Source organism: Sturnira hondurensis, unplaced genomic scaffold (assembly GCF_014824575.4).
Source record: "Sturnira hondurensis isolate 20B ecotype Veracruz unplaced genomic scaffold, ASM1482457v3 Scaffold0007797, whole genome shotgun sequence".
Taxonomy (NCBI): Eukaryota; Metazoa; Chordata; class Mammalia; order Chiroptera; family Phyllostomidae; genus Sturnira; species Sturnira hondurensis.
The window spans coordinates 2,395,748-2,418,936 of NW_028080428.1; the positions used below are offsets into that span (position 1 = coordinate 2,395,748).

At 51.2% G+C, this 23,189-nt stretch overlaps 2 protein-coding genes across 5 annotated transcripts in view; both read left to right on the forward strand.

The window, feature by feature from the left end:
- The first annotated feature begins 1,902 nt into the window (after positions 1–1,902).
- SF3B2 (splicing factor 3b subunit 2) lies at positions 1,903–17,702 on the forward strand. Of its 3 annotated transcripts, none has more exons than XM_037053265.1 (22): positions 1,903–2,076; positions 2,245–2,294; positions 2,581–2,658; positions 3,409–3,657; positions 3,864–3,914; positions 4,854–4,971; positions 5,501–5,601; positions 5,924–6,020; positions 6,214–6,305; positions 7,133–7,348; positions 7,499–7,636; positions 7,831–7,911; positions 8,091–8,318; positions 9,050–9,199; positions 9,850–9,939; positions 10,050–10,157; positions 11,303–11,410; positions 11,910–12,052; positions 12,149–12,250; positions 16,741–16,840; positions 16,944–17,129; positions 17,456–17,702. In XM_037053265.1, the coding sequence occupies exons 1-22, from the start codon at positions 1,944–1,946 to the stop codon at positions 17,525–17,527; spliced, it is 2,691 nt and encodes an 896-aa protein (XP_036909160.1). In that variant the 5' UTR covers positions 1,903–1,943; the 3' UTR covers positions 17,528–17,702. The 3 variants fall into 3 exon arrangements, with proteins under 3 accessions (XP_036909160.1, XP_036909162.1, XP_036909161.1); XM_037053267.1 differs by having other exon boundaries at positions 3,867–3,914; XM_037053266.1 differs by having other exon boundaries at positions 2,248–2,294.
- Positions 17,703–19,034: 1,332 nt separating this feature from the next.
- PACS1 (phosphofurin acidic cluster sorting protein 1) overlaps positions 19,035–23,189 on the forward strand; it is a 120,054-nt gene continuing 115,899 nt past the window's right edge. For both annotated transcript variants that reach the window (XM_037053262.1, XM_037053263.1), the window contains exon 1: positions 19,035–19,605. In XM_037053262.1, the coding sequence (XP_036909157.1) occupies positions 19,253–19,605 (353 nt within the window). In that variant the 5' untranslated portion in view covers positions 19,035–19,252. The remainder of the gene's footprint in view (positions 19,606–23,189) is intronic.

Genomic DNA, 23,189 nt, shown 5'->3' on the forward strand with positions numbered 1-23,189 from the left:
GATGGATGTAAAGCCTCTGTGTGAGCTCCTGTGTGTGTGGGGGATGGTCTTGGGTTTTCTACTGCCTCTTAGTTCTTGGCTCCCACCGCCTGGGTGCAGCAAGGATCCTGGAACTGCAGCAGCCACCCCAAAGCTGGCTCTGGAAGGGGCTGGAATCCATTCTAGACCCGTGCAGACAGGTATTGTGTGAGGACCCTAACTAGGAAGAAGAGAAAGGGAACACTCAGCATCAGGACAACTGCTTGTGGTCCCAGTTTGGCTCCTCAGTCTTCCCCTCTGAACAGTGGGGGTCCTACCCTGCTTGGTCCCAGAGCTTTTAGGATAAAATGGGGCCCCACTTAGGCTGTCGCTTTCTGGCCTAAGCTATGCTACCTCCTCACCTATCAGACCTTAGTTTTCCTGCCTCAGACACGCCCACCCCCTTCCCCACAGCATACACAGACCTCAGGGCCTCCAGCCTCAGATGACCTGCCATTGGCTCTCCAGTTTCAGGGAGCGGAAAGACACTTCCTTTGTATCAGGACTGGTTCTGCTCGAGTGGGCTGACAAGCCGGGGGTGGGGGGAGTCGGGGGCAGCACTGCTTTTCCTTCTGTCCTTTCCGGGTTTGGCTTCTCCTCCGGGAGTGTCAGGAGACTGGGATGGTGGTAGTGATGGAAGTGGGAAGGGTCAAGATTTGGGCAGGATCGAAGAGGATTTCCGAGCCAGTCCTTTTCTCCCTCTCCCACAAACCTCAGCTGTGCTGGGCCTGGTGCCCCATTCTTTTTTCTCACTGCTGCCAGCTATTTCTCTGTTGGGGGCAGGGGGTGAAATGGAGCATGCTAGAGATCTGAAGGGTGTGGGCGTTTGGGGAGAAATGAGACCATTTCACCCGAGTTTCCTGGTTCTCTCCCCTGATGCACACATACACACACAAGTAGTGAGCCTGCCAGGCAGAGATAGAGCGGGACTGGCAGAGAACTTCAGAGCTCCTGGCAGACTTGGGAAGAGAAACTGAATTGACTGGTCAGGACAGGGAGAGGTGAAGCTGGGCAGGCAAGGGGGGACCTGCCCATTTCTCAGGGGCACAGGCCAATGGTGGGGTGTGTGTGTGTGCAGGAGGCAGGATCAACTTCCCAGGAGGCTCCTGGGGATGAGAGAAGAAAAGTTCCTGATTTTATTTTGGACACTAAAAAGACACACATTCTGTTGCTGGAAAGACTGTTTCATTTCCTTCCCCTCCAGTAATCATTTATGGAGCATTTCTTGAACGCCAGCAGGCGTTCTTGGGGATAAAGGTGGGGAGAAGGGGCAAGAAAGACTTCAAAACAAATGGTGGTTTGAACGTGTTATGGGAGCGCCATGCAAGGGCAGGAAAATGGGAGAAAACCTAACGAGACATTTCAGCTGGCTTGAATGGTGGAAAAAAGGGCTTTAAGCGTGGCCCTCCCCCAGGTCGGTGGCTGGAGCTTAGCCCGGGCAGGCAGGTCCGCTCTTCTACTGGCTCTGGTCCCATTTCAGCGAGTTCAGCTTGGCCGGGGGTGGGCGGCAGACAATCATACTGTTTTATCACAGGTATGGGCTGCACCTTTCCGCTTTCTGGCGCCGCCGCCCGGGAATGAGTCCTTAGGAACGTAAGCGTCTGGGCCTCTCTCGCATGATTTGGGAGTCGGGGCGGGAGGCGACCGTTCGACGCACCTGCGGATCAGACACTGAAAACAGTCCATCTCCTGCGCCGGTCCCCAGTGTGCCCAGCACGGTGGCCGGACGCCGTACTACAACTCCCAGAAGGCTTCGTGGCGAGACTGCCTAGAGACAGTTGGAGAACAGCAGGGGGTGGGTCTCTATCCCAAAGGCCTTCCAACCCTGGCGGGGACGTGACGGACCGCGCTGCCGGAAGTTCCGGGAAGTGGGCCCCAATCTGGCCCGAGCTTCCGGTTTGGTCGCGGGCCTTGCCGTGGCTAAGATGGCGGCCGAGCATCTTGAGCCTCCCAAAGGAGAGTTGCAGCTGCCGCCGCCGCCGCCACCTGGGCACTATGGCGCCTGGGCTGCCCAGGAGCTTCAGGCCAAACTGGCAGAGATCGGAGCTCCAATCCAGGGTAAGGGGCACTGGAGGTGAAGAGCCGGCAGCGCGGGCCTGCGGGGAAGCGGAGTCTGGTTACCCCAGAGACCCGGGGGCGGCTGGCGGAGGCGTGCTGCTGGGGCTTGACCAGGGTCGCCTGGCCTGTTTGGCCTGTGCTACGACCTTAATCCTGTGCTTTGTCCAGCAGGGAGTCGCGAGGAGCTGGTGGAACGGCTGCAGACCTACACCCGCCAGGTAAGTGTTGGCAGCAGGGTGTCGGGATAGGCCGAGCTTCTGCAGGAGGCCTTCATTCTTTGTGTACCTCCACACAGCAAGCGGGTCTTGCCCTATTTGTCTGTTACTGTCTTTACAGTAACTGCTTTGTTGTAACCGTTTCTGTACACATACTGGTTTTCCCCAGTGCTCAGCCGGAGCTCTGGCAGACAGGCACTGGGTAAATTTTGTGGTATGAATGGGAGCGAGCGTCGTTTAGTGGAACAGCATGTCCTGGGACTGACCTAGAGCCCTTTCTCTTTTGCAGACTGGCATCGTACTGAATCGGCCGGTTCTGAGAGGCGAAGATGGGGACAAAGCTGCTCCCCCTCCCATGTCGGCACAGGTAGGGAGATTGTTCCACTTCATCACGTCCCTTCTGGTTAGGGTATCCCGTCTCACGGGTAGTGCACTGGGAATGCAACTGGCGGATTGGGCAGGGAGGTACTGCAGTGACGGTATTAGGAGCTCTTCTGTTCTCCCGTGGTCCCATCCTTGCCTCCTTCCCCAGTGTCAGCGTCTCCAAATTCTACTGATCATTTAAGATTCAGCTTGAATATCTGGAAGCTTGACTTGATTCTCCCCCACCCAGCTGGAAGTAATTACCCTCTTTGTCCTGGGGCACAGTTCCTGTCTTACTCATGAAGACATTAGGGCTCACTTTCTGATTTGACTTCATACTACCTACATTTAGTGAGTTATTGGGGCACACCGGCTCCTGCTTATTTTAGTCCTCTCAAATTCCCTGTCCTTTCTGATCCAGGATATGAGTCTTTTTCTCTAGAGCGGTGGCTCTGACTGGGGCCTGTTGACTTCCATGTGTGGGGTAAGATGGCCTTCAGAGCTGTCCATGAGTCTCCTGAGGTTGTATGCAAATCTGTGCTCAAGCTATTTTTCTGGAGAGAGTGTCTCTAGCTTTCTTTGGTTGGTGCCCCAAAGTTAACAACTTCTCTTGGTGTTGCTGTGGAGTGTGGTCTAAAGGCAAGAACTGTGCATCATTTGACTTTGAATCCCGGCACCTGTGTGATAGTAGATCCCCAGCAAGTGTCTGCAGTAGATAAATGCTTCCTAGGTTATGGTCATATTTTTTTCACAGCTGTCTGGGATTCCTATGCCACCGCCACCCATGGGACTACCCCCTCTGCAGCCTCCTCCACCCCCACCACCACCTCCACCAGGCCTTGGCCTTGGCTTTCCTATGGCAGTTGGACCCCGCCCGCCCAACTTGGGGCCTCCACCTCCTCTTCGGGGGGGTGAGCCTGTGGCACTGTCAGAGGAGGAGAGGCTGAAGCTGGCCCAGCAGCAGGCGGCGTTGTTGATGCAGCAAGAGGAGCGTGCCAAGCAGGTAGGGCAGCTGGCTGCCTGGCCTGGGTTATGGATGGGAAGTGGAGTCCTAGAGAGAGGTGGGTTTCAGGGCCAAGCCTTCTGGGAAGGTCTGGACCAAAGAGTAGAACTTAGGCCCTAGGCTGGAAGAGGACCCCAGGAAGCAGAGCTGTAGCAGGCTGGCCTGGGGGATACTGGCGCTGGTGTGAGTTTGTTTTCTTTTTTAAGCAGGGAGATCATTCACTGAAGGAACATGAGCTCTTGGAGCAACAGAAGCGGGTAATGCCCCTCATTTTAATCTTTGATCCCACGGTTCGGCTCCTTGGCTGTCACTTCTGTAGCTTTGCTTCCGAAACAAGAGGCACCATTCCAGGTTACTGCGCCTCAATGCAGTTTCAGGCTCTCCCAAATAACTTCATCTTTCTTGTAGCGAAGGGGCTGGTGGGCTGTGGACTGCAGCCTGTGTTTGTTTGTTGGTTTGTTCGTATGCAATGCAAGCTAAGAGTGGTTTTATATTACTGTAGGAAAATACCCCACGAGTGTATAAAAGGGCCCATACAGTGGCTTAAGTGTTTACTGTCTAGTCCATTACAGGAAAAGTGTGATGGTCCCTCCTAGTCTTACAGGATGTCATTTTAGGTTCCGTGGAGAGGACTCTGGGCTAATTTAGTCATTCGTGTCTGATTGAGACTAAATGTGATGCAGGAGACATTCAGCCCCCCAGGTGTCTTATGTCAGTTGTCACCTGGCGGAGCGTTAAGAAAACGTCATCGATAGCACCAGCTCTGGAAATAGTCACCAGTACCATCTTTGCCCAGATTGTGCTAGATCTTGAGGGGGAGATATAAGTAAAGAATTCACTGTTTGTTAGAAATAACTTAATCTTTTGGACCAAACTCTTGTTAAAAAATAGAAGTCAGGGTTTAGCTGTCAGGTTCTCTGCTAGGAACCAGAAGTTTCCGGAGGTGTTTCTTGGTGGTATTTCCAGAGTGCCTGTGTGTGTGTGTGTGTGTGTGTGTGAGAGAGAGAGAGAGAGAGATGAGATGAGAAGAGGAGGGTTCCTCTGATTGGATCAGTATACTGGAAGCTCGGGGGTGGCGGGGACGCCAGAACTCCAATGGTACCTGATTGTTCTCCTGGGCCTGTTTCCTGGCTGGAAGGATGCACTTGCCAGGGTTGCCTGCCCAGCGGATTTCCAAGCACACTTCCCTCTTGTAGGCTGCTGTGTTACTGGAACAGGAACGGCAGCAGGAGATTGCCAAGCTGGGCACCCCAGTCCCTCGGCCCCCCCAGGACATGGGCCAAATTGGTGTTCGTACTCCTCTGGGTCCTCGAGGTGAGACCTTGATAACGGAAGGAAAGGGCAAGGACGATGATGAAGATTTTATTTATTTAAGTATATATCACATTAACAAAGTACACGTATCAGCCCTGGCTGGTGTGGTTCAGTGGATTGAGTGCGGGCCTGCGAACCAAAGGATCGTGGTTCGATTCCCAATCAGGACACATGTCTGGGTTGCAGGCCAGTTCCCAGCAGGGCATGCACGAGAGGCAACCACACATTGATATTTATCTCCCTCTCTCCTTCCCTTCTCCTTCCCTTCTCCTCGAAAGGTAAATAAACAATAATAAAAAAGTGTGTGCATTGAAAGTATATAGTTCCGTGAACTTTCATAAACTGAACACACCTGTACAACCAGTACCTGGACCAAGAGCCGAAACATAACCAGCACAGCTTGGAAAGTCCTCCAGGCTCCCTTCCAGCCACTTGTTCCCCCAAGGGCACTGTCACCCTGACTCTTAGCCAGGAAGGTAATATTTAAAATGAGTGTTTTGTCTCTTCTCACACTGGATTTCTTTCTTAGTTGCTGCTCCAGTGGGCCCCACTCCCACTGTTTTGCCCATGGGGGCCCCGCTTCCCCGGCCTCGTGGTCCCCCACCGCCCCCTGGAGATGAGAACAGAGAGGTGAGATTGCTGATTTCTTTGGAGAGGAGAGTGTGGTTTTAGGAGGGGGCTATGTTTGGATCTTTAGAGAAGGATTCTGAGAGAAGACAGGAGGACTTCCCAGGGGAGGGCGTGTATGTAGTTCAGACATGATTAGGTAGGCCAGGGAGACATTTCTGGGGCAGGGTCCTGCAGTTCACTCTGAGGGACGCTGAGGGGGCGGTTGAGCCCGGTTGGTGTTGTCCACACTCTGCTGTTTACGTCACCTGGCCAGTACAGGAAGTGGACGTCCTCAGGAAAGGGGCACTGAGATTACCCTCTCTTCCTTGGTTGTCTCTGGCAGATGGATGACCCCTCAGTGGGCCCCAAGATCCCCCAGGCTTTGGAAAAGATCCTGCAGCTGAAGGAGAGCCGCCAGGAGGAGATGAACTCTCAGCAGGGTGAGTGTGTTGTGGTGTCCTGAGGGCTGCAGGGATAGAGCCCGAGCGGCTGCGGCCAAGGCTGCATTCCTCTTTCCCGCTCCCGAGGGGGGTGTTGGACAGAACCTGGCCCTTGATGGAGAGGGGCTGCTGGGGGCATGTAGCAGGGCAGCGGCCCTGGAAGGAGACCGATGGCTACCTCCCTCCCTTACAGAGGAAGAGGAAATGGAAACAGACATGCGCTCGTCCTTGGGCCAGTCGGCGTCAGAGACTGAGGAGGACTCAGTGTCTGTATCCAAAAAAGAGGTACGGAGCGGGGTCTGGAAGCAATGGCGGGGCATGTCTGGGCACTGAGGTCACTCCTGTTCTCAGTGCTCAGGATGCAGTAGCTGCTGTCCTGCTGACTTTTGTCGCCAGCATCTAGTAGGTATTTTTCATTCGATTGCCATAAGTTCTTCAAGTTTTGTTTTGTTTTTTAGATTTTATTTTATTTTTAGAGGGAGGGACAGGAAAGGAGAAAGGGAGTGAAACATCAGTGTGCGATTGCCTCTCATGCACCCCCTACTGTGGACCTGGCCTGCAGCCCAGGCATGTGCCCTGACTGAGAATTGAACTGGTGACCTTTTGGTTCACAAGCCAGCACTCAATCCACTGAACCACACTGGCCAGGGCAGTCCTTTGAGTTTTGAGTACAACGCATGGTTACATTTTAAAGCTAAAAGACCAGAGTTTCTGAAAAGTATGGTAATTTATCCAGAGGCCCACAACTTGAGGGGCAGAACTTTGGAGTCTGACTTCAAGGCCTCTTTTCTTTTTAAAAAAATATTTATTTATTTTTAGAGAGAGGGGGAGGGAAGGAGAAAGAGAGGGAGAGACACATCGCAATCAGTTGCCTCTTGCATGGCCCCAGCTGGGGGCCTGGCCTATAACCCAAGCACCTGCCCAGGAGTTGAACCAGGAGTCGAACTGGTGACCTTTCGGTTTGTGGGAGGATGCCCAACCCACTGAGCCACACCAGCCAGGGCTCAAGGCCTCTGTTCTCAGCTTGTTGAGGAAATTGGGAGAGACTAGAGGTTGGGGGCCGTCATGGTGCTTGGATTCTCTGACCTAGTTGGTTTTACTTGTTTCGGCAGAAAAACCGGAAGCGTAGGAACCGAAAGAAGAAGAAAAAGCCCCAGCGGTCACGGGGGGCGTCATCCGAGAGTTCCGGGGACCGAGAGAAGGAGTCAGCCCGGTCCCGTGGCTCCGAATCCCCCGCAGCTGACGTTGAAATTGAGTACGTGACCGAAGAACCTGAAATTTATGAGCCCAACTTCATCTTCTTCAAGAGGATTTTTGAGGCTTTCAAGGTACAGGGAGCAGCCCTCCCACGGGGCGGAGTTGCACAGCAAAGGGGCAGGGATGGGGACAGACAGGGTAGGGAGGACACTTTTCTGTTCTGGGTTCGGGAATGGGGGCCGGGCTCAGGGCTGGGGTCTCCACGTCATCTGCCTCCTCAGCTCACTGACGATGTGAAGAAGGAGAAAGAGAAGGAGCCAGAGAAACCCGACAAACTGGAGAGCTCTGCCGCCCCCAAGAAGAAGGGCTTTGAGGAGGAGCACAAGGACAGCGACGACGATAGCAGTGACGACGAAGCGGTGAGACCTGCACCCTCCTGTCGGGGCGGGGGGTGGGCGAGGACTCCGGGGCTGGCTGGCTGAGAGGCTTTGAGCTCGGGACCGGGCTGAGCTCTGGCGCGGGAGAGTCCCTGTGGTGGCCGAAGGTTTGGGGTCACGGGGCGGTCTGACGGACGCCGAAGAGTCCTGCTGTAAAGAGAACCCTTCTGTTCTAGGAAAAGAAGCCAGAAGCCCCCAAGCTGTCCAAGAAGAAGCTGCGCCGAATGAATCGCTTCACCGTGGCTGAACTGAAGCAGGTGAGACTGAGCTGATCCAGCAGGCAGGGAGCTCCCAGACGCCCCGTGGGGGGTTGCTTTGGGGAGGGGAGCCTTGAAGGAGGCTTGGGTGACTTAGGTATGGGTCCTCCGAGGAGGAGGAAGAAAAGCTGTAGACCAGAGAGGTTGGGGCTTTTTCGAGGCGTGTGGCTGTTTTTCAGCTCGTGGCTCGGCCTGACGTCGTGGAGATGCATGATGTTACAGCCCAGGACCCCAAGCTCTTGGTCCACCTCAAGGCCACTCGGAATTCTGTGCCTGTGCCACGCCACTGGTGTTTCAAGCGCAAGTACCTGCAGGGTAAACGTGGCATTGAGAAGCCCCCCTTTGAGCTGCCGGACTTCATCAAACGCACAGGCATCCAGGAGATGCGGGAGGCCCTGCAGGAGAAGGTGAGGGCCTGCCTGGGGCTCAGAGGTGCCCTGGGGGAGCCACGTCCTGAATAGGGGACTGCTTCAAAATTGGGATCTGGTTCTCAGAACCCGCCTTCTTGTGAATTGTCTCATCGTCTGATCTGCGGTTTAGAAGTCAGCACTGTACGTGACATGTGGCGGGAGGGTCGGCCCTCACCTTGGTGCTCAGAGCTGGCTCTCCGCCCCCTCCTGGGGACGCCTGGTTCTGAGTGGCTCCAGTTTCCCCCTCGTGTCCTCACCCCCTCACCCACTGTGCCTGCACGTGGCCAGTGCCTCCCTTCTCTGTCGGTTGCTCTGGCCTTTGTCTGTAGTTATCTGCCTCCGACGTGAGTGTGATACACTTTGTGGCTAGAGATTCGTGGTGGTTGTGTGACTCCTTAAATTGAAAAGTTTTAATTAAGTACTTTGAGTAGGCAACAGTTGCTCGTCCTGCAAAAATTCAAGAAGTACCAAAGTACGAGGTGAAACCTTTGCCTCCCGGTTAGGCGCTCGTCCGCCAGGTCTCTCCGAGACAGTGCGTGAGTTTGGTTCATAGGATGCGTGTATTTTGTTCAACTCGGATTCTGTAATTTTGAGGGTTGGAGTGGGAAGGATTTTGGTGGCTTTCTGAATGAGATAAATGAGGTTCTGTTTCAGCTCTTCCGGGAGCGGGAGCCAGATCTATTACGAGTTGAACTTGCTGATGCTTTTTTTTTTGCCATCCTCCACAGGAAGAACAGAAGACTATGAAGTCCAAAATGCGAGAGAAGGTTCGGCCCAAGATGGGGAAGATCGACATTGACTACCAGAAGCTGCATGACGCCTTCTTCAAGTGGCAGACCAAGCCGAAGCTGACCATCCACGGGGACCTGTACTATGAGGTTCGGGGGTCTGGGGGCGAGAGGTCTGAGGGGCAAGGCTGCGCCTTCGGTCGTGGCTCCCTAACTCCTGGTCTGCGGGCCCCTCCCCTCAGCCTCAGAGTTGTCCGTGAACTCTCCCCGAGTGGGACGGGATTGGAAATCTTCCGATGAGGTGGTTTTTTGGAGAGGTGCAGACCATGTCTTTGAAGTGATACTTGTTAATGGCGGGTGGTTTAGGGACAGAGGCAGATGCTTTTAGGAAACATTTAATATCGGGGGAGGGAGAAAACTTTTTTTCTGATTCTTAAAATGTTAATGACTATGATATCCTGGAATTCTTGAGGTGGGACAACCGTGGCAATCATCCGGTCAAATGTCCTCATTTCACAGATGAGAAAGCAGCCCGGAATTTGCCTGTGACCTTGCAGTGGACTAATTAGAGGACTAGGAGGCTTGCTTTTCAGACCCCTCCTTCCTGGCCTTTACCCCTTCCACTGCGCCAGCCAGGCAGCGGCGGGATGAGAGCCGGAGTAGGAACTTGGCAGCCCTGGGCGGGGCTGTGCGTCTGGTGTGGGCTGGGACTTCTCATCTTTGTGTGTGTGTCCTCTTGGTATTGAGTCCCCAGTGTGTGTCTGGTGCTCACAATACAGCATGCCCTGCTTTTTCCCCAGGGGAAGGAGTTTGAGACGCGACTGAAGGAGAAGAAGCCAGGAGATCTGTCCGATGAGCTAAGGATTTCCTTGGGGATGCCAGTGGGACCAGTGAGTGCCAGTTACCTGACAGGACACAGAGAGGAGGGCCGGAATTGGAGCGGGAGGGAGACAAAGGGATAGGGTCGGGCAGACAGGATTTCGTTCCCTCTTTCCTGCAGAATGCCCACAAAGTCCCTCCCCCGTGGCTGATTGCCATGCAGCGATATGGACCACCCCCGTCGTACCCGAACTTGAAAATCCCCGGGCTGAACTCACCCATCCCCGAGGTGAGCACACTCCTTTCTTTCCTTCTTAGCTGCCTCTGCTCTTAACTAGAGTGAGATTTTTTCCTCATTCCACCATGTGTTTTTATTTTAAAAAATAATAGTAATGGGTTTTCTTATTTAAAAAAACCTGACATGCTCATCTAAAATAATCAGAATCGAGAAGTACAAAAAGGAAAACAAATCATAATTTTATCACTCAGAAATAAGTGGACTTAACATTTGGTGAACGTGTTTCCAGGTATCTCCCTGGTATGTATGTGGATGGATACAGAAATAATTTTATGTCAGGATGGCATTAAGTTCGTTTTTATTTCAAAAGGAAAAAACCTATTGCTTTGGCTGGGTGGTTCAGTTGGCTGGAGCGCTGTCCCGATTCACCAGTATTGCAGTTTTGATACTCGGTCAGGGCACGTGTAGGAAGCAGCTAATGAATGCGTGAATAAATGCAACAACAAATTGATGTCTCTCTCTCTCCCCCCGCCTTTCCTCCCTCTCTGAAATCAATAAATAAAAATTTTTAAAAAAATTAACAGACAATAAAGTCATTGAAGTGAAAAAGAAGTAATTGTTCAGCTTCAGATTTTTTTAAAAGATTTTATTTTTAGAGGGGAAAAAGAGGGAGAAAGGGAGAGAAATATTAATGTGTGGCTGCCTCTCAGGCGCCCCCTACCGGGGACCTCGCCTGCTACCCAGGCATATGCCCTGGCTAGGAATCGAACCACCGACCCTTTGGTTCACAGGCCAGCACTCAATCCACTGAGCCACAGCAGCTGGGGCAGAATTTCTTAAGAGAAATAGATTCTAGAGGCTTTTCAAAAAGCCTATTTTCCTCTAGGAAAATATCAGGAAAAAGCGGGAGTCATGTTTTTTTGTGACTGTTTCAGTTTTAGACAATATGGGCTACCACAAAAGCTGAAGTTATTCGTGTACTTTCTGCCTCATCTCCCTGTCCTGTTGCCTCCAGATTTTTGTTGATTATTACTTTTGCTTTAAAATGCCTTTTTACACTTACGTCGCCTCTGAAATCACAGTTTCCAGAGTTCCTGAGTGTTAGTTTGTGTATTTGGAGCGTGGCTTTCTGTTAGGCCTGAAGTGCTACTTGAGGAGCTTCAGAGTGGAGCTGACTTCCGTTTCCTCCCCTGCAGAGCTGCTCCTTCGGATACCATGCTGGTGGCTGGGGCAAACCCCCGGTGGATGAGACAGGGAAGCCACTCTACGGGGACGTGTTCGGGACCAATGCGGCCGAATTCCAGGTGTGGGCCATGGCTGGCCAGCTTGGCCTTGCTTAAGGTCATGAAATTTTAGAGAAAGTTGGTTTATAGCAGGGGTGTTTGGCCTTTTGGTGTCTCTGGCTGCACTGGAAGAAGAGTTGTCTTGGACTACACATTAAATACATTGTGACCTGTTAAATATATTGTGTAATCACAAATATTTCTCATAATGTTTTAAATGAATTTATAGTTCTGTGTTGGGCCACATTTGTAGCCATCCTGGGTCTCATGCAGCCCACAGGCCACGGTTTGGACATCCCTGGTTTCTATCTTCATTGCCAGTGAGCTGGGTGTTGTGAATTTTCAAAGTCTGAAGAAGGGCGTGGGTTTTTCTGAGCTGCAATACAAGGGCACGCCCCTACTAGAGTATGAGCTCTCTCCGCAGAGGTTGTTTGTTTCTGTCGGTACCAGTTTCCCTTTACAGCAGTTTGACACAGGCTAGGTAGTAACGTTTGCTAAATGAATGAGTGATCTCTTTCAGACCAAGACTGAAGAAGAAGAGATTGATCGGACCCCCTGGGGGGAGCTGGAGCCATCTGATGAAGAGTCTTCAGAAGAAGAGGAAGAGGAGGAAAGTGACGAAGACAAGCCAGATGAAACCGGCTTTATTACTCCTGCAGACAGGTGGGGAAGCAGAGTCTGCCTCTCTGAACTGGTCTGTCTGTCTGTCTGTCTTTGGGGACCTTCTCTTTACTCCAAGGCTTGTTCCTCTCTCCACAGTGGCCTCATCACTCCTGGAGGATTCTCCTCAGTGCCAGCGGGAATGGAGACCCCCGAACTTATTGAGCTGAGGAAGAAGAAGATCGAGGAGGCGATGGATGGGTGAGGAAACCAGCAGACCGGGAGGGGAGGCCTTTCTCCTCCCTGCAGCATCTAGGATGGCTGGCCGGCGTTCGTTGTCGCTTGCCCCCATGTACACAGTTACTGAACTGCAGCTCTGTGCCGGGCACTGCCGCGGGCAGAGGCGAGTCAGCAGTGGAACAGACAGGGCCGGTGACGTCATCAGAGAACAAGATCAGTTCCGACGTGGGTAGGACGGTGAAGCTGAGAAGCTGTGCAGTGGGGTGTAGAGGGCCCGGGTGGTGGGCGGCCTTTGGGAGGGCCTCCCTGAGGAGGCGGCATTTGAGCCGAGAGCCGAGTGTCAGGAAAGAGCCAGTCACAGGATGGTCAGGGACAGAGGAACTGGAGGCGCAAACGGCGCGAAGCCCCTAACACAGGTTTTACATAGTTGTGCTTCTGAAGCTCTTGTCATTAGGTATGTAAACCCGTGGGGTCGTTACGTCTGAATGAATCGATCCTCTTTGTCATGAAATGATCTCTTCTTTGTTCCCCGTTTTCTGTTTTCTTATTTTTTGGATTAATTGAACATCTTTTAAAAGATTTTATTTATTATTTTTAGAGAGGGGGGAAGGGAAGGAGAAAAGGGGAGAGAAATATTAGAGTGCAGTTGCCTCTTATGCACCCCACACTGGGACCTGGCCTGCAACCCAGGCATGTGCCTTGACTGGGAATTGAACCGGTGACCCTTTGGTTTATAGCCTGTGCTCAATTCACTGAGCTGCCAGCCAGGGCCTTATTGAATGTATATATTTTTTAATATCTTATTTATTTATCTTTAGAGGGGAAGGGAAGGAGAGAGGAAGGAAACATCAATGTATGGTTGCTTCTGGTGCATCCCCTGCAGGGAACTGACCCCTGCTGGAAACTGGCCTGCAACCCAAGCATGTGCCCTGACTGGGAATCGAACCGCGATCGTCTGGTTCGCAGGCCCGCGCTCAATCCACTGAGCTACACCAGCCGGGGCCTGAATATTTTTTATGATACCATTTTATCTCCTACTTTGACTTAGTGATCATAAGTCTTTGTTTTATTATTTTAGTGGGTGCCTTAGGGTTTGGAATATCTGTCTTTATCACAGTCTGCCTTCAGATAGTGTTATACCACTTCCAGGTAGTATTAAGAACTGTACAAAAGTGAACTTGCATTTCTTCCCTCCTGACTTTGTCATACATTTTACTTTTACATGTTAGAAATCCTACTTGTCATGATTATTAGTTTTGTTTCAATGGTCAGTTATCTTTTAGAGAGAGTTAAATATAAGAGTCATATATTAACTTATGTAATTACCAAGTGTTCTTCCTTTTCTTCTTGTGTGTCTACGTTGATATCTGGTATCATTCTCCTTGTACCTCAGAGTATTCCTTCAGCTTTTCAAGTTGCGAGACTGCTGGTCATGAATTCTTTCAGCTCTTGCAGTCTAAAAATGTCTTCATTTTTTAAAAAGATTTTATTTATCTTTAGAGGGGAAGGGAAGGAGAGAGGGAGAGAAATATCAATGTATGGTTGCCCCTCGTGTGTCCCCTGCTGGGAACTGGCCTGCAACCCAGGCATGTGCCCTGACTGGGAATCGAACTGAGATCGTGTGGTTCGCAGGCCCGTGCTCAATCCACTGAGCTACACCAGCCAGGGCTAAAAATGTCTTCATTTGGCTCACCTTGGTGAAAGATTTGTGTCAGGTGTAGGATTCTAGACTGTTTTTTTTCTTCCAAGTAGTTTAAAGATGTTCTGTCTTCTGTTGTTTCTGAGGAGAAATCTGTTGTCTTCACCCTTCTTTGTTCCTCTGTATGTGTGGTCCTTTTCTCTGGCTGCCTTTAAGATTTTCTCACTGTTTGGAACAAACAGTGTATTGTGTGGCTTTCTTTAAGTTTCTTTGGAGTTTGTTGAGCATCGTGAGTCTGGGTTTATAGTTTTTATTAATTTTTGAAAATTTTAGCCATTTTTCTAAACATTTTTTTTGTTCCATCTCCTCTCCTTTGGGAACTCCAGTTATGCATCTCTCAGATCTCTGAAGGTGGTTCCACTTCTCACTGATGCTCTTCATTTTTAAAATATATTTTTTCTCTTTGTGTTCCGTTTTAGAAAATTTCTGTTCCTTTTCTGCAGCAGTTTCTCACCTGAATTACATCCGTTATGGGTTTTATCTCCAGCAGTGTGATTTGCGACTTTGTGGGTTTTTTCCCCCAGTTCTCACCTGAGGATGTGTTTATCGATTTTTAGGGAGGGAAAGAAACATTGATTGGTTGCCTCCTGTTTGCACTCTGACCAGGCACTGAATTCACAGCCTAGGTATGTGCCCTGAATGGGAACTGAACCTGTAACATTTTGTTTGTAGGGAACAGTGCTCCAACCAACTGAGCCACCCAGCCAAGGCAGATTTGGGTCTTTTGTATCTTCTGTGTCTCATATTTAACTTTTGAACAAATGGAATGTAGTTTTAACATTACAGCCCTGGCTGGTGTGGCTCAATAGATTGAGTGCCAGCCTAAAAACCAAAGGGTTACCAGTTCAATTCCCAGCCAGGGCACATGCCTGGGTTGCAGGGCAGGTCCCCAGTGGGGGGTGTGCCAGAGGCAACCACACACTGATGTTTCTCTCCCTCTCGTTTTCCTTCCCTTCCCCTCTCTCTAAAAATAAATGAGTAAAATTTGTAGTTAAAAAAAGATTTTTGTTGTACTTGCCTATAAATGCCAACATCTGTGCCAGTTCTGGGTTGATTTAAACTGATTATTTTTCTCACTAAGGATTGGATTTTCCTGCTTCCTTGCATGTCTGTTTTTGATTGGATGCTAGACGTCGTAAAATGTACCTTGTTAGGTCCAGGATACTTTTTATTCCTATAAATCTTTAGCTGCGTTCAGGGATACAGTGGAACCTCAGTTCTCGACTTGATATGTTCTGGAAAACTTTGATAAGCAATTTGTTCAAAAACCACATGTCCTGTGTTGCCTGAGAGATGCATGAGTGACCACACAGGTATTGACATGAAAGGGTTGTTGGGAAGAGAATTGAGACCTGAAGTTTTTTTTAGACAACTGAGACTTCCCTGAACAACTTGGTTGAGAACTGAATTATTCGAGAACCAAGACAAGGTGTTTGAGAACCAAGGTTTGACTGTACTTGGAAAAAGTTTGATTCTTTCAGGTCTTGTCTTCGGGTTCATTTGGCGGGACTAGGCAGTCCCTCCATTACTGAGGCACAGGGTGCTGTGTGTGCCTCACCCATTGCCTGGTTAACCAGGCGGTTTTTTCTGTCTGCCTGGTGGGACGAGGCGCCATTCTCAGTCCCGAGTAAGCAGCAGGTACTGTTAGGTGGTTCTCTCTCTGGTCTGGGTACTTTCCTCACGTGCAGTGCTTACCTGAGTGCCTGAGGGGTCCTCCTGCGGGTGTCTTGAGCTCTTGAGTCTCTGGCCTGCTTCCTCTTCTCCAGTACCCTGTCCTGTGGTCTCTAGCTGCCTTGGTCTCCTTGCTCTTCTTTCAGCTTTATCTCTTCAACTCATGGAGTCCTTCGACTGCTACGTGGGTTACTCCTCCTTGTTCTAGGGTCTGCAGACTCTCCATGCATTAGGCCAGGTAGTTGAAGGACTCACTCCATTCATTACCTGTCTCTCAGGAGTCACTGTCCTTCATTGTCTCATGTCCAGGGGCTTGGAAACCGCTGTTACACCACTTTTGGATAGTATTAAGAAACTTACATCTATTTTGCCCCCCTTTTTTCATTGTTCTAGGTGGGAGGGTACATCTAGTCCCTGGTGCACCTTGTCAGGAAGCAGAGGTCTCAAGTTTTGCATATTTGAGAAAGAAAAAGAAGGGTACTGTGGCTGAGGGTGGAGGGCAGGAATTAGGGAAGGGGTCAGACTGTGAACCCTTTAGAGCGTGGTAGAGTATGAATTTTACTCAGATTGTGATCAGAAGCTTCACTGGGTTTTGAGCAAAGGAAAGACAGCATCTGAATTCCATTTTAAGGCGTATGCTCTGGCTGCTGTTGGAGAGGAGATTGTCACCTCTTCCAGGGGACGAGGTGGGGGTGAAGCCATGTTGGGTTGACATGGGTCGATTTGCTCTGGTGTTTCAAATGGAATCCTTTGAAGAGCTGGAAGACTCCCAGCACAGCATTGGGCAGGAACTGCTGTAGCCTCTTCTCTTCTCCTGGCTTCTCTGTACCCGAGATCTTTGGAAACTTTCAGCCTCTGACCCTTAGCCCTTCTTCGCGCATGGTATAGTCTTAGTCTCTGATAACCTGAACTTGGCTCAGGGGGCCCCTTCACTCGGTCTCTGTACTCCTTCCAGGCGCGTCCCCCACAGTCAGCACCGAGCCAGCTCTTTCCTCTCATGGGTTCCCCTGACCTGCAGGGGCAGCTTTGGCATTATTTCCCCCATGTCTCAGGATCTTTCCAGCTGGGTGCTGGGTGAAGGTGCTGTTTGTGTCCTTTTGCTTCCCTTTCGTTTTGGTCTTGACCCCTTTGTTCTTTGCAGAAGTGAGACGCCCCAGCTGTTCACTGTGTTGCCAGAGAAGAGAACGGCCACCGTTGGGGGAGCCATAATGGGATCGACCCACATCTACGACATGTCCACGGTGAGCATTCGGTGGATGCTGCTTTTGAGGACTGGATAGAGGGCAGAAGCTGGGGCTTCTGAGCCTCTCTTTGGAAATGGCAAGGCTCTGATCCCCTTTGTAGGTTATGAGCCGGAAGGGCCCGGCCCCTGAGCTGCAAGGTGTGGAAGTGGCTCTGGCACCTGAAGAGTTGGAACTGGACCCCATGGCCATGACCCAGAAGTACGAGGAGCATGTACGGGAGCAGCAGGCACAAGTGGAGAAGGAAGACTTTAGTGACATGGTGGCTGAGCATGCTGCCAAACAGAAGGTAGGAGCTCGTAGCAAAACCTCTGACTAGGGACTGGGACTCCTTTGTCAGTGGAGTGGTGTCCTCTAGTGGGAGAGTGAGGGAAAATTCAGGGCCTGCTGCCCTGAGTTTCCTTGGTGCTGAAACTTTAGAAATGGTCTGGTGGGCTGCCCTCCTTAAGGCCGATGAAACAGGCACAGGGAGGGGAAGGAACTCATCCAAGTCTGAGAATCCAGTTTCAGCACTTTTTCCACAGACATGTGTGGCTCTTTCAGGCTGCCCACCTTGTTTGGGGGATTAGCGGGTTGTTTAGCCTGTTGTAACCTGTTTCTCTTTCTCTCCTTTAGCAAAAGAAACGGAAAGCTCAGCCCCAGGACAGCCGTGGGGGCAGCAAGAAATACAAGGAGTTCAAATTTTAGGTCCCTGTCACACCCCCAGCCCTCCTTTAAACCCTCTGTCTGGATGCCTGGGCTTCACCTATGGGTTCCCAACAGCCAGCTCTCCCACATTCCCAAGGGCTTGTCATTTCATGTTCTTATTTTAGACCTGTTTTGTAAATAAAGCTGTTTCCCAAGGGAAGAGATGAAGATGTAACACTCCTGACCCTCCTTTGTCTCCTTTTAGTCTCCTCCTGCAAAAGGACTAAACAGCCGTTTTCTACACTGTCAGGGCTGCCCGTGACCAGGGGCATGCAGGTGGATCGGATGGTGTGGTTGGGACTGGTGATGAAGTCCAAGCCCTGCAGAAATTGGTTTTACCACGGCCTGTCTTTGTAGGAAAGCTCTGGGGGAAGTACCTGAAAGTCTGATTTGACCTTACTACTTTGTCCTTGGGGGCTAAAAATAGCCAGCTTAGCGCCCGGGCTGGGCCGAGGAAGTAAAGTGGGCTTGGGAAGTAGGCCAGGTCAGGCCTTTCTAATAGATCTTGTGGTCAGAAGAGTCCAAATCTTTCCCGCGCAGAGACAGCTCAAAATCTAGATTGTCCTGAGTCCGAGTGATCCGTGGGTGGTGTCGATTGTGGGGGCTTGCTTTGTGGGTTAAGAGGCATTTGCAGAGCGCTGGGGAGATGTCTCCTGCTGCTGCTGCACCACGGGTGTTGGAAGCGCATCAACGGAGGTGCCTGTGTGCAGAAGGCTTCAAGATGGTTTCTGGAGCAGGGAGTGTGGGAAGTCCCACGGAGGACGTGCCAGTTGAGCAAGGCTTTGGGGGAGTAGAATTTTAGGTATTTTCTAAGTAGAAAAAAAACATTCCAAGAGAAAGGAATTGAGGGCAGGGGTGACGGGCTTTGGGCCTCTGAAATGGTTCTTTCGAAGTGGGGCTGTAGAGACAGAAAAGGGTTGGTTCTAGAAGGGCCAGGGCTTAGCTTTTTAATTCACCCCTGCCAAGGGCCTTTTGGACTCTAGGTCCCTGAGTTCCCCCTTCCTACACGAGAGCGAAGCGGGAGCGCAAACTTAACGGCCCTTGGGCACCTGGCCGCTGAGTCTTAATCCCTTCGCCGGTCTTGATGAAGAAACCCAGGGGCTGCCGAGCGGGAAAGCGGGCTGGGAGCGGCAGTGGGTTTTGCCTGCCCCCTGCAGACCCGAGGGGGCCGAGGCGCGCTCTCGCGGCAGCCCCCCTTCCCTGGGCTGCGGCCGCGCCCCGGAAAAGCGGGGTTTCCGCTGGCCAGGCTACTGAGGTCGGGAGGGCAACGGGGGAGGGGAAGACTGCATTGGCCGGCTGCACTCTCGTGCTGTGGATTTGAGGAGAGGGCCTGCCTCTGTGTGCGCCAGCAGCAGACCCCTGTCCCATAGAGCGAGGAGTGCGCGCACACAGACCCGCTGGCAGAGCGCAAGCCTGGGCCCCGCCCCTTGGCGCTGGGTGGGGCCGGTGCGAGGCAGGACTCCCCGCCCCCTCCCCGGACACGCCCACCCAGTGTCTCGGCGGCGCGAGCCGCAACAGGCAGCGGCAGGCGGGCGCGAGGACTGCGCGCCGTGAGGCCCCGCGCCTGCGTGCAGCCTCTCGCTCGCGCGCTCGGGCGGGCGGGCTGAGGAGACCAGTCGAGCCCCCGCCACTGCTGCCGCCGGGGAGGCGGGGGGAAAGCCTGGGCGTCCTCTTGGCGTCGCCTCGATTCCCGTAACCCCCGAGCCCCTCACCTTCGCCAGGGCCATGGCGGAACGCGGAGGGGTGGGCGGTGGTCCTGGAGGCGCCGGGGGTGGCAGCGGCCAGCGGGGCTCTGGGGTCGCCCAGTCTCCGCAGCAGCAACCAGCACCGCAGCAGCCAACGCAGCAGCAGCCAACGCCCCCCAAGCTGGCCCAGGCCACCTCGTCGTCCTCGTCCACCTCGGCAGCGGCGGCCGCTTCCTCCTCGTCCTCGTCCACCTCCACCTCCATGGCCGTCGCGGTAGCCTCGGGCTCCGTGCCTCCCGGCGGCCCGGGGCCCGGCCGAACCCCTGCACCGGTGCAGATGAACCTGTACGCCACCTGGGAGGTGGACCGGAGCTCGTCCAGCTGCGTGCCTAGGTGAGAGTCGGGCGGGGAAACTGGGCCCTTGGGCCAGGGCTGTGATAGGCCCCCTCCTCCCATTCCTCTCTGTCCCATCACCCAAGGGGACGCCCCCTTATAGACACCCCCTCTCTACCCCGCGGGCTGCCCCGCTGCCAGGCCTGGCCCTTGCCTGGCCTCCAGAGACTCCTCCCGCGGAGACCCCGCCCTCTCCTGGCAGCCGCACCTTCTGTGTCGGGCTGGGACCACCCTCTTCCCCTCCCAAAGTGGGGCCTTCAGGATTTTCAAGCCCCGGGCCTTCCTTTCCTTGCTCTGACCGAATCCGGCCTTCCTGACAGTTTCCCCGGGTAAATCAGACTTTTTCCCCTGCCTTGCCGGTGCCCGTGGGCTCTACATACGTTACATAGATGTGGTACAGATCTCTTTTGATATTATTATTTCCCAATATACTCAGCGTGTGCCAAAGTCGGCTATCACCTTCTGCCAGGGAAAGCCCATATATTAACCCTGGGGCCTCTAGTTAGCCGTCAGTACACACGTTCATTTGAACTTCAGATTACACACATTCTGTCCCAGCCTCTACGGTCTTGTAAAAGTCCTACTTAGTGTGTCTTCAGCTGTATTTTTCATCCCCTCCTTCCCCCTTCAGTAACTGGTCACAGATTCTCCCAGCCCGGTAGGGCTACGTAAAATTACTGCCTTGCTCCTAAATCCAATCCATTCCTGTGTGTTGGAACCATCTGGGGACTTGCCTTCCATCGGCAGAATTTGCCTGAGTTTAGGATATTTTCTGATTCTGTATTGGGAAGGCAGTCGCTCTACAACTCTTGTGGGGCTGTGTGCGGTCATACAGTTTCCTGTGGAATAGACACTGGAGCAGGTGTCGCCCAGCAAGTGCAGAGAGGTGCCTGGGGGTCATCTTTTTGTCACCTCTGAGTTGATTCTGTTGCTCTGGGATCTGGGCTCACTTTACTGTGAGCCCAGCCTTGGGCAGATGGCTGCGTAAGTGGGGAGAGAGGGAGCACTGTGTGGTCCACCCTCGGCTGTATTCCCGCCCCCCTTTATTTTGAGTTATTTCATGCATACAAAATTTTGTCTGTATGTATATGTCCTAGATAGACTATTAAAAAAGGATGAGAAGTACATCTCTGGCCTTGACTCAGCCTAAGAAATAGAGCATTACCAATTATGCCGAAGCCCTCAGGGTGCCCTTCCCAACCACGTTCCCTACTTCCCCCACAAAGGTAAACATTGTCCCAAATTGTGTGTTTATCATTTCCCTTGTCTTTGAAAACTATATGTGTGCATCTCTACCTAAGGTTTTTAAACTTCGAATGTTTTTGAAGTTTATGTAAATGCTCTTATACTCTGTGTTCTGTGACCTATTTTAGTGTTTTTTTTTAACTTAACATTAGTAGTTGAAATATTTTCACCAATGGATAGAATTTCACTGTATGAATGTGTCATGATTCTCCTTTTGATGAACATTTGGGTTTCCTGTTTGTTAACATAAACAGCCATGCTGTAAATACTTTTGTCCAGGACTCCTGGTGTTCTTGTACAAGTCTCTTTCAGCTGTCCTTAATGTGTGGGGTGGGATTGTGTTTGCAGGGTACACATCTGGAGCCTGTTAAGATAATGCTAGTAATACTAGTTTGTTTTCCATTTGCTCCACTCTGCTCTTCAGGTACTTTGTGTTTCATCATTCATTTTACCTACTTACACTTTCTTTTTATTCTGTCCTTCCCTTAGGGTAATCAGGAGCCACGTTAGTTTAGTTTGCTTTGGCCAGCACCCTAGCACAACACCCAACTCAAGTGGGAGTTTAGTATTTGATTCTATTCCTCTCTCGGTCCCAAGCAGGCCTCTCTTTGTATAGGCTCATCTTAGGTGGTATAGTCTAATCTACCTCTTTGAAACATGAAAGCACGGTATCCTTCCCACGTGAATCTAGTGTGTTAGTGTATGCTTGCCCATCCTTCTTTCCCATCCGTCTCTGTGTCTGACTGGTGACATTGGGACAGCTGCAGCCGCCTTCTCTAGCTTGTTAGGTTGGAAAGGCATGAGCCGGCTGACAAGAAGCTGCTGAGCAGCGGGAGTTGGGGTGGTGGGAGGGTTGGGGGTGGAGGGGGTGTGGGGGGTGTGTGTAAAGAAGATCACCCATTGTGATTGATTTGGGGTCTGCTCCTCGGAAAAGTCCTCATTTATTAGCCCAAGAAACAGCCAGGCATCCTGATCAAATCAGTAATTATTATGTTAAGTTGGTGTGAGAGGAGGCTTAGGCTGGCTTATTTTCACCTGCAGGGAGTATGAGTGTGTCATGTCTGTGACCAGTCCATGAGGTTGTCAGCTGTCCTGCTCTGTTTTTCCTGGCTCCTTGGGGAACGCTTGTGCTCTTTGGAGCCTGCTGCTTTAGCTGCAGGACAGAAAGTAACACCCTGTGGGGGAAAATGGCTTGGTTTTGGTCCTTCGAATAGGTAGAGTCATGTGGTTAATTTGAGGTCTCCCTGGTGTACTTGTTCATGTTGTTTCAGACATATTGGCAGTGTGTGCTCTGTATGGAGTCTAGGATTAATGTTCCTGTCTCATGTAACTCGGGACACAAACGTGAGGTATATGCTCTTAAGACATACAGACGTAATTATGATATAAGAATGTTATGGGAGTCAGACTTGTGGTGTGTGATTCTCTGCCTAGTGCAGAGGAGACCGTTGAAAAGTTGAGTGTTAGGATGGTCACATTCCTTTTCTTGCTCCCGATAGAAATATATTTGCTTTTGAAAAAAATCCCTTCCCTTTTATTAGATATTTAAATAAAGATGGGCATTGTGGTTGTTTTTGAGGAATATACAGTGCTCTTTTTTTTTTAGATCTTTCCTTGAAGAGGTGTAAATATAGGGTCTATCAGAAATAACGCCTGCTTGAAAGTTGTTGGTAGGGTAATAATATGGGTGTCATAATTTATAGCTTTAATTTGAGCATTTCACCTAAAATGTCATATGATGTGCTTGAGTGTGATATTGTTCTTATAGAATTACATGTTTATAATTTTGTAATAAAGGGGGGGCATTATTTGTGCTGGACCTGTGTGTGTGTTTGTTTATTTTAGAGAGGAAGTTGGGGGTGGGGAAAGAGAGGGGAACATCGGTGTGAAAAATATTAATTGGTTGCCTCCCATGTGCACCCCAAGATTGAACCTGCAACCTAAGTATGTGCCCTGACCCAAAATTAAACCCTCAGGCTTTGGGTGTGTGGGACAGTGCTCCCAACAGTTGAGCCACTCAGGCAGGCCTGTACTCTGCTTTTATTTCACACCTACTAAATTTCCTTATAACCCATAGTAATTTAAAAAAACTTTTTATGGATGAAGAGCATACATATAGTTGGCTTGAAAATAATTAAATTATTCTAGTCATTGCCTTTTTTACCAGCACTTTTAAAAAAATTTATTTATTTATTTTAAGAGAGAGGGGAAGGGAATAAGAGAGGGAGAGAAACATCAATGTATGGTTGCCTCTCGTGTGTCTCCCACTGGGGACCTGGCCTGCAACCCAGGCATGTGCCCTGACTGGGAATTGAACCGGCAACCCTTTGCTTCACAGG

Bases quoted from the DNA above. Each gene is read 5' to 3' on its own strand.
- SF3B2 (XM_037053265.1), top strand. From the start codon at position 1,944: ATGGCGGCCGAGCATCTTGAGCCTCCCAAAGGAGAGTTGCAGCTGCCG. The intron at 3,658-3,863 runs GTAGGGCAGCTG...TTCTTTTTTAAG, and splicing joins AAGAGGAGCGTGCCAAGCAG to CAGGGAGATCATTCACTGAA. The intron at 3,915-4,853 runs GTAATGCCCCTC...TCCCTCTTGTAG, and splicing joins TCTTGGAGCAACAGAAGCGG to GCTGCTGTGTTACTGGAACA.